General features: G+C 38.9%; 3 protein-coding genes across 5 annotated transcripts in view; all 3 read right to left on the minus strand.

The window, feature by feature from the left end:
* The window catches only part of itga7 (integrin, alpha 7), a 36,018-nt gene extending 33,711 nt beyond the window's left edge, over positions 1-2,307 (minus strand). For all 3 annotated transcript variants that reach the window (XR_011915179.1, XM_072381870.1, XM_072381869.1), the window contains exon 1: positions 1,778-2,307. Coding sequence is in view for 2 of the 3 variants with exons in the window: in XM_072381870.1 (XP_072237971.1) it covers positions 1,778-1,995 (218 nt within the window). In the remaining variant the exon portion in view is untranslated. The remainder of the gene's footprint in view (positions 1-1,777) is intronic.
* Positions 2,308-6,566: 4,259 nt separating this feature from the next.
* On the minus strand, positions 6,567-9,143 carry LOC140303967 (uncharacterized). Its single transcript, XM_072382969.1, has 6 exons — positions 9,043-9,143; positions 8,801-8,823; positions 8,541-8,722; positions 8,296-8,432; positions 7,829-8,042; positions 6,567-6,965 (listed from the first exon to the last, which is right to left on the minus strand). The coding sequence occupies exons 1-6, from the start codon at positions 9,107-9,109 to the stop codon at positions 6,824-6,826; spliced, it is 765 nt and encodes a 254-aa protein (XP_072239070.1). The 5' UTR covers positions 9,110-9,143; the 3' UTR covers positions 6,567-6,823.
* Positions 9,144-10,733: 1,590 nt separating this feature from the next.
* Positions 10,734-19,663, minus strand: LOC140303204 (uncharacterized). Its single transcript, XM_072381871.1, has 5 exons — positions 19,535-19,663; positions 16,791-16,947; positions 16,033-16,172; positions 13,442-13,696; positions 10,734-12,662 (listed from the first exon to the last, which is right to left on the minus strand). Exons 1-5 carry the CDS (start codon positions 19,599-19,601, stop codon positions 12,475-12,477), a joined length of 807 nt encoding a protein of 268 aa, XP_072237972.1. The 5' UTR covers positions 19,602-19,663; the 3' UTR covers positions 10,734-12,474.
* Between the last annotated feature and the right edge of the window lie 313 nt (positions 19,664-19,976).

Raw genomic sequence — 19,976 nt, forward strand, 5'->3', positions numbered from 1 at the left:
TTCAGAATCTCTTGCTTTCAAGTGAGTTTCAGCCTATTGTTTTATTTCCTTATTGAAAAAATAAAACCAATGCACACCACAATTTCAGGGCCAAATGGCAGACAAACACAGTCAACTACTATCAACTAAGTGGAATATTTTAGGGGTTAGTTGAAGGTAGGTGTTTAAATAGTTTTCATTCCTCCAAAAGAGCCAATAGAATCTGTTACTGCAGATTCTTAAATCAAAAGTAATCAAAAGCTGCTCAGTGCTTTTAAACTTCTGGCCATGGCTCTTTAAGTCAGCTAATGAGACTGAGATTGGAGATGAAATCATCATCGAAACAAAAAGTTGATGTCACTGCATACTGGCAGCGGCATTATTCATGCCACTGTCTTCCAGTAGGTGCATCATCCCATCAGTTTCGACATTTATTGACTGTGTCTTGGCGCTTACACCACTGATGCACAATTTCTCTGGAGTCTTCTCTCTGGTTTACTGCAAGGCACGGCTGTAAGCAATACTACACTTTATTAATATAGTCAGTTTTTAAAATAAGTTACGGGACTGCTGCCAGATAAGAGAGAGGGTTTTCAGAGGGGTGACATGACTCTGTTTGATGTCATCATACCCCTGGTCTTACCAGGCGTCAGGATGACTCCAGCACAAGTAAACTGAGGAGCCAACAGTTAAATATGGAGCTGCAAAACAGGAGCTTGTAATACATTAATATCTTTATTCTAAAACCTTCATTTCATTTATCCTACACTACATTCTAATTCGCATGAGTGCTTAAGCCAGTCTGTACAATAAGATCTCAGATTCAATCAATAAAGGTTTGAACAATACAGAAATGCTTTGGCAGTGACCTAAAACGCATATATCAGAGTAATGCTACAGCTATAATCTGTAGTTTGATGCCCACATGGATCATCTCCCTGGCCATATATTTGCACTTTTAAGTAACTTCATTTTAACTTAAATTTTTAAATGCTGGACTTAACCAAATTATTGTTTTTAGTACAGATAGAGACAGATAGAGTGCAGTATCTTCCAGTGATTCAGATGGGATATCTGCGTCCCCTCCTTTAATATTTTTTGCAAAGCTTCAGGAGAGGTTCCTTTTATTTGCAGTCCTGCAAACATTTACAATGATTTACAAGCAGACCTGTTATGTTTTATTTGTGATTTCTGGAGAACAAGAGCAGGACTATATGTGTTTCACTGAAGCAGAAAGACACATCAAAACAGCTGTTGGCAAATAGCCGCTTAGGGAGCAAACATAGACAAGAAAACACACATGCACATCTCATCCATAAACACATACAAACAGCACTGCACACTGAGGGGCGACTTCCATATCACATCTTTCCAGACTGTGCCTGAAAGTACAGGATATTCAACTATTTCAAGAATATCACTTCCAAAACATTTTAGAGAAATCCAAGTCTGTCTGCTGATTCAACGAGCCTACTTCCATCCACTCTCAACTTACTGTAAATCATGATCTATTAACTCGGAGAGCTCAGGCTATTTATGCTGCACAAGCTCCTCATAAACGTGCACAAACTCAAGCTCGGTTATGAGTGTAGCAGTGATTTGGCAAATCAAGTACTGTTGCGGCACAGAAATGCTGACTTATACCACAAAACGCCCCAAAATGAACCCTAAATGATAAATCATCACTTGGCATTCTTTTTGTAAGACGAACAGGTGCAGATACAAAAAGTCACACATTTTAACAGTCTAAAACAAAAGGTCACACAGGACAAGCTCATTGCCACATTGCTCCACTCACCAGCTCTGAGGCTCTGGAGTTAACTGTTGGTGAAGTGCAAGAGAGAAGCCAAAAAAGGTTCCCCGGTCTCCTAACTTATGCAGTGTGTGAGTAGTATCCAGGTTGAAGCACCAGACTTGACTTAGGACGGTTAACAGAGCCGAGATGATGATAGTCCAACGATGAGAGGAGGGAGATGAGAGGGAAACTGTGTTCCCATGTCCCAACAGGGCTGCCATAGCAGGTTGCAGATCCTGCAGCAGAGCAAGTTCAGTTCAAGAAGAGCACAGGGGAGATTCCTTTTTTGGCACCCAGAGAGCTAAAAGAGAAAAATGGGGCAATCTTGTGTAAGTATCCTGTTCTTTCCTCTCCTCAGTGGCTACCTCCCTTGTTTCCAGCCCTCTTTCAGCCTCCCTCTGTCGTGCTGGCTCTCAACTCCGTTTGCTGCTGTCAGTCTGAAGAGCGGGCTGGGAAAATGCGGCTGCTACTACTATGTGTGTGTGTGCAAGAGTGTTTCTCTCAATGTATGCGCGCCTCCCCCTCCTCCATGCTCAGAGGGAGACAGAGGACAAGTGCCTTGAATAGCCCGCTCACTCCTCCCCCTCCCCTCTCTCTTTAAGGCCCTCCCTTCCCTCTCTCAGCTGACATCAACACTCAGGGGACTTATACCAGGCCAGGCTGTCAGGATACTTGGAGACTACTGAACAGAGCAAGACAGGGTGAAAAGACATCAGCTTGTTTTATCAGTTGACTTCACACACTCCACTGCCTCCTTCTGTGGCCTCTCATTGCTGCAGGTATTTATACATCTGGGTGGCACAGAGGGAAAAACTGAGAAGCTATCTTGAAAGGTAAAAAGCCAGGAGATAAAAAACTTCAAACTTGTTTTATTTTAGTTTTTCCACTTTTCCAACAAAAGACTCAAACAACAAGAAGCATTTCTAAGTTATTTCCTCCCTACATTGTAGTGGACCTCCACAGCTGTTTTTGTCAGAACTTGGACATTAGATCTAAGTGCAGAGCACACAAAGGCGCAAATGCTACTTATTATCTGGCTGGTAACTTGGGCTGTGGAAAAAGGACTTGAAAGAAGCTGAAACATGGAGCTAGGGTCTGGGCACTAAGATGGGCCAAGCAGAGAGGAGAGTAAATCTGAAGAGGGCTGGGCAGAGTGGGAATCACAGAGGAGAGCTGAGACTGAGGACAAGTGACGGGAAAGAAAGGCATAGCCTTCGCAGTTTTAACCAGCTGATTGCTGTTTTCCCCGACTCAGTCTGTGTGCAGCTGTCACCTCAACTGTTCCACACAATTAACTTCACACAAACAGTCGCATACCAATTACACAAACAGGTGAGATGCTTGAACAATGCTGTCAAGAAACCAATTTTACACTTTGTAAGAGTTAATGTCCAACTTGGAGTTGGTTAGAATTTTTTGGTTGTCAAGAGGAGAGCTGTCATTTAACCAGTGAGATATAAGAATATTCAGGCTGGTATCACCAATCACAAAATGTTTTTGCTGTGTGTAAATAGTTAAATGTGAGCTTGCATGTGAGAATGTAATGTGTATTATTTCTAAATTCCCAATTTCATGATGCAAATATTCTCTTATACAAATAGATATACTACAAATTAAATAGTAAAAATGATCCAACTTTGTTTGTAGTAAACTGAAATCACTATTGACCACACTGAGCAATTATATGCCACACCAACCTGCTTGTCTACCTCAATCAAACTATTAAAAGAAGAAGCTGGTTTACCTAAAAAAAAACACAAAAAGCTAATCAAATTACTATCATAAAAGACGTTTTTAAAAGAATCCCACTTTCAGTACAATTTTCCACCATGTTTGTGCAAATAAAAGCCAAATTCTTATTTCTTTTGGGACTTATCCTAAAGCATCTTACAAAAACTATGCACACACGTAAGACATTTTAATTATATTGAGATGCAAACAAAAAAATTGAGTACACATTGCTTAAATTTTAATCACATTGCAGGATCATGATGCAGCCTTCTACTTTTTGTGTCTGTGGAGCTTCTCTGCTAATAATTCATTCTGTATGTCGTCTTGAGATAGGTGATACATCCCTTACATTACAGAGCTGTAATGAATATGTTGACTAAAACTGAACAATGCCCCGCCTTTAAGATTAATCTCAGAGTCTCTTACTTCTTTTTGTTTGGTAGTATTGAAACTTTGGTTTGGGGTTGTAGTCAGTTTCCTGTTTTATTTTTGAAGAGTTTTTAGGTTTTATTTTTTGTTAAGTGTGGCTTGTCTTGTTTTAACTTCCTGTCCCCTGTTTTGTTGTGCTCACCTTTGTCCTGGTAGTCTCTGTATTTATAGCATTGTTCTTCCTCTTGGCAGTTGAAAGTATTTCTGTGTCTTTGAACGTTGTTATTTGTTCAATCATTAAATCATGTTTATAAAGAAGCCACAAAATAATTTGCAGCTTCTCCTGACAACCTGCTGTAACAGTATTTCACATTCACCTCTCCACACATATGTTGTGCACATATGTTTTAATCAAACACATTGTAAATTTAAGATTTTTTTTTTTTTTTTGTCAAACCAAAGACGTACAAGCTGGCCAAAGTAGGTTTTTTGAATGTCTGAATATTCTCCTCACACGTTAGAAACAAGTTGAAGTTCCTTTCCAAAACTTTTACATTAAATTACAAGAGGGATTAAAAGTATGTTAAGATTAATGTCTCCAACTTCCATCATCAGAAAACCAGCCTTCTGCAAGATGGGGCTGAATTCCCCTCATGTGATGGGGCTGGCATCATAAAACAGATTCTGGTGTTGAACACAGTCTGCCCCCTGGTGCCCTTATGGGGTATTTCAAAAGAACGTCTTTCACTTCACAGCACATGTTCAGAGAGTTCATAAGCCCTTTTTAAAACATCATTGTAAGTATGAGTGGTTAAGCCCTTATTTTCAGCAGCGATACTGTTAAACTGTTAAACGTTTCTGTTTGCTTAGCTCAGCTTGATGTCAGCATGTTAGCATGCTCATGATGAACAGGTATATCACGATATTCAGTTCAGTAAATGTGCAAACATTTGCTTAATGACAGTAAACTCAAAGCACTGCAGTATCCAAAAATATTTCATGGCAGCTGATGGTCATAGATGGATGAGATTTCCAATAAGAATTAAAAATCATGATTCATAAAACAACACAACAGCCACACCAGATTAAGTTAGGCCTCCAGCATACCAGGTTACTATGGCAATATAACCTGGGAAGAACTGATCTGTCTTTGTGATACTGAAGTCACAGCACTAAGCTACAACACCTACATCCCATTACAGCAAGTTTTTTTTTTCTCTATTAGCTTGTTTCTTTTGGTCTTTCTTTTTTTTCAACCTTTCCCAATTTTTTTTGCAATATGTCGTTTATATCAATGTCAAATGAGTCTTTAATTAGAAAAAAGTAAATCCACAAAAATAAAACGAAACATTTTGCAGTTTCAACATTTGAACTAGAGAATGAAAAACAGCATTCTGGTTTCATTTCCATAATACATACATAACTAACTTTTTAGGCGACTGGATTGTTGCGGTAATGTGGCTGATAAAAACTCTTTTATATGCTGCCTGTTGGAAGTGAACACTTGTTTACACATGTCTTTAGCAAATCTCAGAAGTGAATATCTCAAAATACAAATAATCCATCTTTGGGATGGATTCTGTTTAAGTACCATATGGACTCTAAAGAGTTGGTCCTTGCCTATCCTTAATAAGCTGAGGATCACTAATGTGAGGCATAAATACCAGATGGACTCCGCAAGGCAAAAGAGATAGAAAAAGAAAACAAAAAGAAGTTTTGGGATGTCAAGAGAAAGCTTAAAACATCTTAATGGCAACTTGGGCAGGAGGCCAAACAAGAATGCCTGTAGACAGAACAAAGCAAAAGAGGGATAACAAAAACCTGTAAAAATGGCAAGCTATAAAGATTATCTGCCACAGTGCCATCCTTATACAAGTGCTCATTAGCAGTCTGAACCACACTTCAAGGAGAGGCTTATTTTAGATGGCAGCAGTATGTACAGCCAGGGTCATTTTTCCCTTTTTAGCCCTCCCCCTTCACTTTGATAACTGACATAGCTGCAGTCAGCGCTATTACTGTATTGATTAATGGACATTGCTATAAGAAGGAGTGATTCTGGTAATCATGGGATTAAATGCACACACACCCACTCTTGCTATTTGACTCAACATGATCCAATAGGAAGAGGCTAAACTGAGTGCAAGAAATTTGACGTAATGATACAGTAGCAACATTTAGTTACAAGTATTGATGTTACCCGTTTTAAAGAGAGATGATTTATTAGGCAGTCTTACATCTCCTACCTTTTCCCCACTGCTTTAACACTTTGTTGGTAGGCAGGTAGCATAAGGGTGCCAACGTACCTTTTAGATGAGGAGGAATCAGGATTCCAACCCTTGTCACCCACATGAAAGGCTGCAATCAGCAATCTTACAAATACAATGTACACACTTAAAAACTTACGCCCAACGTGGGGCTCGAACCCACGCCCCTGAGATTAAGAGTCTCATGCTCTCATGGTTTTAACAAGTCCATTTGATAACATTTAATCATGAATTCAATGCTGTTTAATATCAATACAATCATGAGGTGCAGAAATAATTCATGACTAATTGAAACACATAACATGAAAGAAGCATTATGAACAGTATGTTTTTCTTTTCCTTGTTTTTTTACAAATTATCTCTCTGCATATATGCCGCTTTAATGTTTGTTCAGTTTCTTATGGTTTCGTGTGATTGTTGCTTTTGCATCCCAATTTGAAATGGGTCTTTTGGTAGTTGTATTTGTCTTCTGAAACATCTTACACATTCAGCATAAGTGTTAATTTAACTGCTCCCCCATATAAAGGAGCATGAAGATTTCCCAGGGTACATTTAACTCCAATTTGATGTCCTGCAAAGTTGCTCCCAAGCCATTGACCATAATCCAAATGTTTCACAATTTCCCCGAGGACGATTCAACCAGGTCTTTGAAAAATGTAGTGTCATCAAGTCAGCTGTCTCCAACTCAGGGGTCTGGCACATAAGACGGGTTGTAAGGTGGATTTACAAGTTCGTCTGACAGTGACGGCTGTGCATATGGCTGACTGGGGGGATGAAGGGGGTACATCGGCAGTCCTTCTATGAATGAAACTGGAAGGTAACCTGGACTGACTGAGGACACAAAATACATTTTATTTTTATTTACTCATTCAAATTATTAGATATGCATTCAATGCTCAAACTGGTAAAAACATGGGGGCAGGTAGATTTGCCTTATTGCCTTACTACTGAAGCTACTAACTACTACAAATGCTTGTCAACAGTTATGCACCATAGTTTATGTGACTGAAAAAGGTACTTTGTCCAATATTTTATTCAAAAATGTTATGTATTGTGTGTTCGCTTTAGATTTGCTAACTGATCTAAGATACAGATATCAGATTTGAGTTACAGATTAATAAAACGTCTTTTTTAATCATTTTTTTTTTTTAAAGTTTTTTTTTTTATAGTCATAGCTTAAAATTCCAAATTCCCACCTGCCAAAAAATGAATGCAGTAAATGCATCATTGCGCAGATGAATTTCAATGATGGGAATTTTTCTTGACAGAATGCACCATGAAAGTAAGAGTGAAAATCACAGACTGAGATAACTGTAATGATGATCCCGTGGGAGGCAGCAGAGCAGCTAAAGTTACCTGCCTGAACTAGCTTGCAGGTGTCACTCCATTAATGAAAATTTTTGTCAGGAGGATTGATCCAGAGAGATTTATTCCAATCCGAATGTAACACACTGAACCAGGGGTATCCAAAAGGTTCTTCACCAAGGAAAAGGCCTTCAGTAAAGATTTAATACTTGGTATCAATTTATTGTAGACCTAGAGTTATTATCCTCAGTCCCTTGAAATCATCATTACTGTCAGGGCATGCTAAGATACAAAAATGCTCTGCTAGTTAAGTTGTATGATATGAGTTTTATAACGTGGTGGGTTGAAATAACATGTCATGTGTTTTAACATGTCATGAAACAACTTACCACTCTCCAGGTATGAAGGTGGTGGTGCAGTGGGAATAGATGGGCCCTCATGTCCTGGCACTGAGTGATATCCTGGGCAGGATGGCTGATATCCTGGGTAGGATGGCTGATATCCCGGGTAGGATGGCTGATATCCTGGGTAGGATGGCTGATATCCTCGGCAGGATGGCTGATATCCAGATGGTGATGTTGGTGGCTGGGGTGTGGTTACTACAGTATTCACTTCAGCGAAAGAAAGTCACAGATTTGGATGACAATAGATAGAAGAAATGTTTACTCGCTTGATGACTGAAAAAAAAATTCTGAATGTTTTTTTCCACCGACAACAAGATTATAATTGTCATACCAAAAACAATCAGGGTAAAATGCACAGTTTGTTAAATATAGCATGCTTCCTATTTGTAACTTTGTAAAAGTGACTGTTGTCTATTCAAACTAAACTGTAACCAAAAAAACACCTTACCTATGTATCTTTGGTTGCGTCTTTTTCTACACTTCTTGCAGAGCAAGCAGCAGCAGATGGTGAGAATCACACAGATGATGATGGGAAATACTACCCCACAGATGATTCCCACAATGATAGCATGCATATCTTGTGATCTTTAAAAAAGAAAAACATGTCTTTTCAACTGACATAATGGTTAAAATAAGTAATTGCTTATAATGCCGATAGTGATGTTATTTCCTTATACAGTATGTTTATATTACAGTGAGAGAAACTTGAAGCACGTCCTGTGCTGTTTTTCTTGAGTTAGGCGGTCTTTCTTGTCACTGCAGCAGTATCTTTTACTGCACTTTCCACAGCAGTACCTGGGACACTGCTTAGCATCATGGAAGTTATTGTCCGTGTCACTGTAGCTGCCGCAGTAATCGGCAGTAAAGCACACAGACTGCAATAAGGGCTAAGTCTCAGGCTCATGGAGAGGAGTTTTAAGCGTGAGATATTAAAGAGGCACAGTAACACTGACCTCACTGATAAGCAGACAGGAAACTGAACAAGAGAAAAAAGAGATTTCAGATATAGAGTGATAGCATAGTATCATGTAGTATTTCGCACAATCTGATGTGACAGCACACTGGAGACTAATTCGTAACTAAATTAACTCGACAGCTTGATTTTGATTTCACTGTGCTGCTATCGGCATCTGATCCAAAATCTCTACCTAATGAATGTCAACCTGTAGACATAAATACTGAAACAAAAACTCACCCCATACTGCTGGGTCCACAAGCAGACAAAACACATGCAAAACACTGAACAAGGTAGCTGAGATCATAACTACTGCAGAGCAGTGTAATGAGGAACTTAGTTAGACTGCAGTGAGACAGCCGATCAACCTGTCAGTCCCACCCTGTAACAAGTAACCCAACGACATTCCACACTATGTTTGAATCACACTGTTACAGAGGCGGTTGTTACTGAATTTGAATTGCTTATCCTCATAATGCCCGTCTTTTCTTCGACTATAACATCAGGTAAAAGTTTCATGGACTGCTTCTAATCTAAGCCTAAAAGGCAGAAATGTGACAGTATTAGAGGGAGGAGTGCAACACAGTCTAAGTGTATCTGGCTAAGAAAACAGTCACAAACTGGTTTGCCAGTGAATGGAGCGCCTAACAAAACCGAGCAGGGATAAGAAGTAACTAGTTACATTTACTCAAGTATTGCTCATGTCAAGTCTTTATGTTTGTATTCACCACAGTTAGGAGCAAAATATTATATATATATTTACTCCAGTATACCGTCATGAAAACTACATTTTACTTCAAATGAAGGTTTGAACATTGCTACAATGAAAAAAATGAATAGAACGTAAAATAGGTTATATTGCCTCCAGCAAGACCAACTAAAACAGCTATTGCTCTATCAGTTACAATAATGTACCAGTAGTACAATACAAGACCTTACTGTTAAACTGATATTGTATGTTTTACCTAATATTTTGGGTAGTTTTACAGTTTGCTCGTGACAATTTTCCTTCATAAAGATTGTTTTTCATCAAAGATCTGTATTCTTCTTCCGCCAGCATAAATAAAGGAGATGAAACCGGTGTACACAGACTCTCAGGCCACAGCAAGGCCTCATGTTGCTACACTTTGTGTCTTTTTTATTGTGTAACATGGATGTCGTAAGTGACTCCACCCAAGTTTGTTCCGAACCAGTTTCTGTTTTTTGACTCCACCCCTATCTCCTTGGGAGATAGGGCATTTAAAGCTGATCCTCCAAATTTCCCCAACACATGTATGAGATGTTTTGTTAAGTGGCTTTCTGAACTTGAAGGGCAACACAGTCTTGAGTCAAACAGACTTTCGGTTTATCTTTCATTCTGCTGTTCTTTCAGTTATTGAAAATATTTCATCACTTCTCTGTAGGTTTCTACTGAACTACTTTGGAAGGCTACCAATTACTACAATAATGACGAAACAGACATTTCTTGTGAGGACTTGCTCCATTAAAATCTTTGCAAATGTTCATTGAACATGTACTGTACTGTACAGAAGACGTCCTTCTTCATGTATGTAAAATGCATTGCTTATCTGCATCATTTAGGTTTGTTCAGCTAACACGAAAACACACAAAAAGCATTTAATGGCTTCACATGACACTTACTGATAATATTTACAGACTGTGTGACTGTATTTTTATCATTAACAGCATATCAAGATAATTATTTTTTGTTCCTAGAAAGTTTTTATCAATCATTGGCTTTTATCTTTGAAATAAACACTCTGAACTAACCTGTAACAAGTCTTTTTTTAATCTATTCATCAGCTTAACAGCTTTTCTTTGCTGTCATTTTTATTTTGCTCTGAACAACCAAGTATGCACTTTAACAAAATACACTCAGCTCCTAATTGTATTAGAAAACTCAATAATCAGAACTTCAGTAGGGTGGGGAATAAACATATATATATATTTTATGTAACTCTGCAAAATAAATGGTACATATATTTTCAAATTAGCATCAACGACAAATGTTCTTTGATGAGAAACAGAAAGTGAAAGAGAACAAATCTCTGGAGATATCCTTTTTCATGTGACAATGAAAAGAGTAATTCACACAATATCTAAAAAAAAAAGGAGACGAATGGAGGCATCTGCTTAAAACTCTGTGTAAACACTGGCCAGAGGACTGAAATCACTGGGAAACAAAACTAAAAAAATTGGCAGATTTCAGTCAGAGGGCTGACCAGCAACAAATGGTTTCACAAAGAAAAGGAACTAGAATCCCAGGAATTTCCAACATGGTTACAAAAAAGGTCAAAGTCTGGCCCGTTACTGTGACTGAACTTCTCCAGATCGAGATGGATCACATGAAAAAGGCCACTTAGAAAAAAACTTTTAAGTTATTCCAGTAAGACACAAGTCACACACACACACACACATATGCATACGATCGTGTAAATTTGCAGGACAGAGTCGTTCAGTAAATTACTCACAACATTGAGTTTGAACTGTGACAGAAGGGCTTACATTTTTACAAGCTACAAGCTAGATGGAAACGAATCAGTGTTTTACAAACAATTTGAATGCTGGCCTAAATGAAATAAAGTTAAAGTGATACGCTGTGTGATGCAGACAAATCGAACACTTGCAAATAAATAGAAAAACACATTTTAAAGTGCTCTAAAATGACGTGCACTCTTGATTAAAAAATAGCCAGGCTATGAAGGCACAATTGTTTCTTGCAGTTTCTGAGTGTAAAATGTCTCTCTTTTGTTGGGCCTGCCTGAATGTTTGGTTGATTGAAAAGAAAAGAGTCTCCTTTGGTTTATTCATGTGAAGCTGCCAATGCATTTTAGTGAAATGAACGAATGAAAACAACGAATGGAAAAAAATCCAGTCACTCAAGAAAGACTACTTCACATGAAGTCTACCATATATATGAACTTGTAACAATCAAAGTAAACCTTTCCTGCTTGCAAGTGGCTGGCTGAATTGAGGCAAACTTTCCCTTTTACTGGAGGATAAAGACCACCCCGCTCACCAAAGACATGATATCTACTGTGAAAATCATATCATGGGTCGTTACCAGAACAAATACTTGACTTATTCCTCACTAACATGCATAGGAATTGTATCCCAAAGTGGTAAACACCTTTTACAGCACTAAGGAAAGTAAGCAAACTGGCGAGATGATTCCCACCGACATGTATATATGTAAAAAAAACAGCTTTCTACAATGCCTGAGAACTTAATCAGACTGTAGTTGCTGAAGGTGGACGAAGCACTCAGGTAGGCTTGGCTAGTGGACAGTAAAGGCAAAGGAGAAGTTTTGAGGCATGTTCAGCTAACAGAAAAATAACAAAGCGCTTTATAAACTAAAATAGTGGTTTCGTGTTTCACTTGCCAAGACGACGGAAATGGAGCCACTAAGAAACTGTATAAGCCAGCAATCTCACCACATATGTCTGTACTGCAAGTCCATGCAATATAAGCCAAAGGGTAACAACATTTTCACCTGGCGATTATCCAACCTAGAAGACGAGATGTCGCTACATTCTCTGGTTTAACTTTCAAGCTGAATGAACTAAGAGGCTGTGGAATTTCTCCTCGTCATTCAGGATACACATTTCCGGTCCTGTCATTTTCGAAAACGTTGCAGCATGTCTGTGGCTGAGTGTGCGGCTCTGAAATCCTCTATCCAGTTGTGTGAGGCGACGCAATATAATCCGGGTTGTATGCAGGCTGGTTTAGGTAGTCCATCTGGGCTGGTGGAGCACTAGAGGGCTGTGGCATGGCAGGAGGCTGTGGAGGATATCCCGGCTGTCCAGGGGAGTACGCAGCTTGGCTGTAAAGCATCGGCTGGGGAGGGTAGGCTGGACCGGCTGGAAATGGAAACGATGAAAGGCAGATTTCAACCACAACGCTATAACAGGAAGTTAACTGGAATATTTCATTTCTTTTTTTGCACATTACAAAATGCAGGCATGGCCCAGAAGAATTTTCTCAGAATTGTGGTAAGTTCAGCTTAAATACAACATGCCTTTACACACAGATGGGTGATATATTGAGCTTTTTTAAAGTACAGTAAATGAAAACTGACTCCAGTTAGTCATTTCCAGTTCCTGAGCGTTTGAACAGGGTCACTAACTCACTGCCATGCTTTCATTACTGCAGACCAGCCTGATCCTTCATGAGATATTCATTAGCTAAAGCACTGTTTATTATCTGGGTTCAATTTAGGCCAAGTTGTTAAACATCAACAGGGTAACATCACTGCAGTAATATTCATTTAGCAGACACACAGAGGAAAAAACATCAATCATCAATCACACACTCAATCCTGCTAAATAAAAAGAAGGTGATGGATGTCCTGTCATTGTTTGTAACGGAGCATAAACATATGTTCCCTCTAATAAATTATACAGTGTTGGTCTGCATGTCTTTCACCAACTTATTACTTATTTTCAGTGGGACAGGTTGTTTATATTCGCAATTTCTCATCCACTCAAAAGCCGATAATGTAGATCTTGTTATGAACTGGAGAAAAGATTCTGCCAAATGAAACAGGATGCATTGCTAAAAAAAAGTCTGCCAGCAGATAGATTCTGTTAAACTTGCTTTTGCTGAAACATAAACAATTAGAATCCCAAGCTACACTCACTGGCTTCCTGATAGGTTGGCGGTGGTCCTGGTGTGAACTGCTGTCCGTGGTAAGGCGATTTAGACATGGGCTGAGCTCCGTAGCCAGGCTGTACTGGTACTGACTGGTAGGGTGGATACTGGGTTCCCTGAGGGGGTCCAGATGCTGGAGTTGGCTGCTGAGGGTACTGCTGAGGGTACTGCTGAGGGTACTGCTGGGGGTACTGCTGAGGGGTGCTGTTTACCACAGTGGTGTGGGTGGTGGTAGCTATCACAGCTGTAAGCAAACAATGGCACAGATGAAGAATACATTTACACACATATAATATACATATAACATACAGTACTAATATTTGGATTTCAGGTTCAGATAAGAGGGGAATAGCACAGCTTACACTGCAATAAGTACAAAGAATTACAACACGGAATCAAAGGAGAAGTTGCACCTTTTTTTCCATCGTGAGTTGCTGCATGAGTTAGCTCAGACCACCAATGTGACGCATGCATTTAACAAAGCTGTTACCCACCAGGTTCCACTAGGTTACAAAAAGCACTCAACCTTTATTTTTACTTGCTTATGTCCTTATAGAGAGAGACTGAAGCCAACCACAATCTTAGATTTGGCAGTAAAAATCTCCACTTTTTTTGAGTGAAAATACATAATCATAAACTATTAGGCCTCCATCCAAACTTACTATGCATCAAAGTGTTTCCGAAGACAATCTCCGTCACTAGTGATCTGCTGGATTGATATCAGGAATGTACAAATAACAGTTTTACACCCTTTGTTTCCATGTTCACTTTACAAGTTCAGTCAAAGTGAAAAAGCGCCGTTAAAAACAGAGCACTGCAAAAGAGAAGCAGAGTGTGTGTGCATGACACTTTTTTTGTTCAACAGTGGGAGTCTACACGACCCCTTCCTGTAAATGACGTGAGATGGCCTTGGGATTTCCCTTCTTTGGTTGCTGTGGAAACAGTGATTCACACCCTGACATTCCTGGATCAGATTCCATCATACAACAGCCTGAACCGAGGAAGTCACATTGTGTTACTTTGAGCTCTCCGCCAGAACATTGTCAACTACAGGCAACGTTTGGAAAAGTGCAGGCTTCTGTAGTGAACAGGACAAATGAAGACACAGATGTATACAACACTGTGAAGGCACTTTCCTCATGGAAGAAGGATCATTTGAGGAATTAATTCAGCGAGGCAAATAAATGCCATTCAGCTTTCTAATGGAGCTATTATTCTCTGCACAACCAGAGAAAATATATCCTTCCGTTATCAAAAGTAGCCAAAAACTCATTAAAACATCATTGTTTGCTGCATTTTCACAAACATTTCAGTAAGAGTTTCAGAGCTATGAGTTGGCTTCTTAGCAAGCCTGGATTCATAATCAGTGAAAGGGAGCGGCATAAAAGTTTGGGCCAAACTCCAAACAACAATTATCGCTGATGACTGTGTATGTGTGTCATCTACCTGTGAGATATAATTCTATCACTTAAAAGCATGCCAAACAAGTCAAATAAGGAACTCTGTGAACTACTGATTCTGAAACATTAGATCTGTCTTAGATATGCCTCAATGCCTCTGCTGTTAGCAAGACCAAAACACTGCAGTAATGAAAGTCATGAGGTGGGTGGGCCAACAATACTTAAATGATTCCCCTGATGTTCCATTTCAAAACCACACATCAGATTAACTAGAAACCGAGAGCAAATTCCTCATTTAAACAAGATAAAAAGAAGATGCTACGTGGTCGCATAGACTGAGAGTTCAAAGCAGCTCAAACACATCCCACTTGTTGGTTGTGTGCAGGAAGCCTACACGTCTGCAGCTGCAGACAGAGCAGCATATGCTTTCAAATTGTCAAAACAATGTATGACAGACAGTGTGAGAGGTCAGAGGTTATGTGTTGCCACGCATTTGCCAGTCTAGTTAATTATAATGCTTAGCTGCTGCTTTGAGTTTGTGGTTACTTCACTTGTACAGATTAGTTCAATGAAATGTATCAAACCGAGCAGAATTTAGGAGTAAAAAGAGAGTGTGTGTGCTGTTCTCAGGGATGATGTTAGATTTGGGACAAAGGCAAAGAAAAATATATCTGGTTGAGTTTTGATTTATGGTGAGTCTCAGCATGCCTTGCCCCCCCTGGGTGTGAAGGCAAGATTAAGCGAGAAGGGTGTACACAGCAGTGCAATTAATACTGTAGGCTCCCAGTTTACAGGAGGTGGCATGAATAACAAACTGGTGGTTAACACAGTGGGTTGAGAACATTTTAGTTCCACCCACCACATTGTATTTTTGTAACTGACTTTTCTCTATAACTTTACAAAATCTACTTTGTTTAGGCCCTTTTTAGTCTAAATTCCCCATCCTTGATGACACCACTTCTGTTTTTGTAACAAGTACAGGAGGCCTAATAAAGGAAGCGTTCAACAGATAAGTTCCATAACAAAAGCAGAAGTAGGCCACATTATTAAGTCTAACGAACGTTGATGCTGAGCTCCTGAAAGTGTGGATAATCAAAGCAAAAATCAGGTCAACGGGCCTGTGCCCTGCACCATTACCTACGACAACAGAAGCATCAAGTGCTCAGGAAGGACAACTTACGCGGAGGCTTGCGGCACATCTTATAAAGGCAGCAGCAGGGACAGATACAGCAGCAGATGAAGACCAGGAAAGTGATGATGCAGCCCACAATGCCAATGATCATAGGCAATGGTGAGTGATTAACAAAGATGTTGTCGCCACTGAAAAGTAAATACAAAGTATGTAAAACATGTGATCTCACAGGTATGAAACAGTAGAGAAAAAAGCTCATTTCATTAATGTGAGGTTCACAAAGGTAAGACTTTATATGTCCTTTTTAATCCCCCATACAGTGTACTTTCAACAAGTTACTGAAGTCTGATCAGCCACAGCATGAAAGTGTGATGGAAACACTGACAAGATGGCTGTCATTTTACGTATCATATCTTTTCAGGACTGCCCAGCAATATATTCAAGCATTTCCTAATGACAAACTGCCACGTCCATTAACACAGCAATCCCAGTTTTGATTTATATGGATGTCATCTTCCAGCAACCCACAAAAAGATTTTGAACACTTTTAATTCCTTGCTAAGGCCCTATGTGAAAAAATGGAAATTTCGTCTTTTTAAGCCTTTTTAAGACCAGCAGATGCTCTATAAATCAGGTAAGTAAGAAAACAGTTCAATAATGCAAGCAGATAATGCAAACAAGGAACCGATTAGTTCTTTACCAATGTAGTGCTAATAGTTTATGACAAATATAGAATGCTTCCATAGCAATAACCCACACACAAGACAGTTAAAGACACTTTGTTCAAATAAAAGAGAATACAGTACCATTCATCTTGTTCATCTTCAGTAATCTGTTTATAGCTATACGAACAGCAGTATCTGTTTCTGCAGTCACCGCAGCAAAATGAGTTATAAAAACAAGTCTGGGAAAAATGGTACTCGTTCGATGAATCTCTGTAGGGCTTACAGTCCTGGTCACCTCCTGTAACAGAGCAGAACAGAGAACGTTAACGCCGCTGAGGACAAAGTTAGAATGTTGATTTAACTGGGAAAGATGGCAGCAAAACATGCAGAGGTTAGTGTAGCAGACACACCGAAAGAGGCACAGCCGCTAACTCTGGGAAAAGTTGCTTAAGTCTATAATATTCCAACAGCAAAAATCTAACAAGTTTATAATATCTTTTTTTTTTTTTCAAACTAGTTCAACTGAGTGTGAATCATTTTCAGACCATTTACATTTCTGTGAGTAAGACCACAACGTGCTGACATAAGCAGAAGTTGCAGGATAGCTTCTGCAGCACCCGTATGTGATATAACGCGCCACAACCTGCATGTTACAAGCAGTCACGTGAAGCTAATACCCGAGACACAGTGACACAACTTTGCCTTTCAGTAATAAGAAAAATCCACATTGGTAACTGACAGTCAGAGGTTGTGCAACTTATCTCACTTATTGTAACAGCACAACAGACTTATTGGACGAAGTTTGCAAGACTGTCAAGTTAAGTTGCATCGATGTCTAAGTGCGTTGGCCCTAAGGTGAAAAACACATGCACATTTCACAAAACTACCGCTTTATCTGACTAAAGTCCACAGGGAACGGTGTCATATCCTGTGTCTCTCTAAACAAATTAATACAAAAGATCTATTCAAATGAATGTCCTTTTTTCAAATATTTCCTCGTGAGATTCTTCTGAACTCAGATAAGAGACAGGAACTGACAGCAACCTGTTGTCAGGAGTTCTACCCAAATGAAAACATGCGGTCCCTTCATTTTCAGCTAAAGCCAAGTGTTGTTCCTCAAATTTTGTTTTTTCCGGTTTTTATAGAAACATTTTACTGATTTAAATTAGTAGAAATTAAAATACCAACGTCAACAAGAAACCTCTAAGTCATCCCATCAGACTCACGGATTACATGTTGATTTATTTATTTTGATGCCTTTTTTATTTAAATGTGTATTTTTAATTTATTACTATATATAAATTATTACTATATATACTATACACATATTATTACGATTCTTATCATTATTAGTGTTAGTAATATTGACTATATTAATTTAATATAATATTGATATTTATCTATATATAATATGGTTACTATTATTGTTTTCAGTACTATATCTTTAGTGTTATAGTATCCATCATCATCACCATAGTATTCAAACATGGTCAGACTCATGGCTTTACACGTACAGTTATCTATTTGGATGCCTTTATTTGATTTTTATGTGTAATTTTCATTTTATTACTGTCAGAATTGTGTTGTTATTATTATTATTATTGTATCCATTATTATCATTGATTATGATTCTAATTCTATCCATTGTTATGATCAATACTCATGACTTTGACATACATTTGTATTTATCTACTTTTTATGGATTTTTTTCCTCCCTTGTTATATTGATATCTTCATTGTCATTATCATTATAATTAAAACTATAATTGACCAGATCAAAAATCTGAAAAAGAAAATAAATTAATAATAACAGCTGGACTGAAGAAGAGCGGTCTTAAGCCAATTTGAAGACTGGAGGTTCGATCCCACTCCCCCCCAGTTACATGGGCTAACCTCAACATGCTGGCCCCCACGTGGCCCACCTTACAGAAGCCTGGTTCTGATTTGTACTTGTATGGGATCTTTATCATGAATATTACTGTTATTATTAGTATTGGTGACTGTGATGAATGCTGTTGATGATGATGAGCATTATTTTGTAATTCGATTATTAAATATAGTGATGTATTGTTAGCAGTAGTGGCTATTAGTATTCTCCTTATTATTTTTGAAAATGACATTCATTTTATCATCTTATATTACATTACTGTTACTCTTTCAGACAGCTGGGCAACAACAGCACCCACCACCACATAACTTATTACACCTACACGCACAACTTTATCTTCCATGTTTCTTTCGTTTTTGATCTCGTGTCCTGTAACCTTTGTTTTCATGTCCTGAACTGTTATGTTTTGCAGTAATATACATATATTTTTTAACAAAAACTGTTAAAGAAATGTTAATAATTATGGTTTTGTTGTACGTTACATTGACATACGTGCGTAAGCAGCAGTATGATTTCTTTTGTTCCTACGTTTCCTTAAATTCCTTAAGTTCTTTTCTTTTTGAGATAATAAATTAACTTATCCGCATTGTAATAAAGACACCCCTTAGCCAGCTTAGCCATATGATGGATATTTAAAAAAAGGTTCTGGTGGTTACTAACAGGTTAAACACTCAGTACAGTGGTGAGTTTTTTCGGTATGTTCTAGTTTTCGTCAACTAATATTTAGCTTCGTAAAATCGTTTGTTTTCCGTTTTAATGGGGCTTAGATCCCATGACTTTGTTGACAATGTCGCGGCAATAATTTAATAAGTAACAGGATTCCACAAAGAAGACGACAGCAAAGCTAAAGTGACCGACATCGCCCTAAATGTGAGCAGTGTGTGAGCTCCGGTTTGAAGCTAACCTCTGAAAATACGTCGATCTGGTTTAAGCGAAGAAACGTCTTCAGCGAACACACAATAACGACCATTTCTACGCTCATTAAAGTCACACTTACCCGAGACACAAGGGGACAGAGTCACACAGAGTACCAACACAAGCAGGCAAGGTAGGCCTAGCGCCATGGCTAACTAAACACCCGGAGACAGGGAGGAAATGGGAATCCACTCCGACGGACGCTGGGGGCAAGTTTGCTTTCCTGGAGCGAACTGCTGCTGAAAACCACGTCAACAACAGGGGGAGCACGTTTAGTCGAAGCCCCGCCCACTCTCATTATTGGCACAAGGGGGTGCCGGAGAGGTGTAAAAAGCAGGCACTGGGTAGCGCAAAAACCGCGGCTACCAGATCATAGTCGATGGGCTCAAATTGACTGGTCTCTGTTACACATCTTTATGGGCGGGTAACTGACCAGGTCTCATAGGAGCCTGGGGAGATGCTCGCATTCCAAAAACATGGATAATAACAGCAACATGTGGCGGAAATGGACACAAAACAACCTG

This window comes from Leuresthes tenuis, unplaced genomic scaffold (genome assembly GCF_036924035.1).
Source record: "Leuresthes tenuis unplaced genomic scaffold, fLeuTen1.0.hap1 SCAF_3, whole genome shotgun sequence".
Lineage (NCBI taxonomy): Eukaryota > Metazoa > Chordata > Actinopteri > Atheriniformes > Atherinopsidae > Leuresthes > Leuresthes tenuis.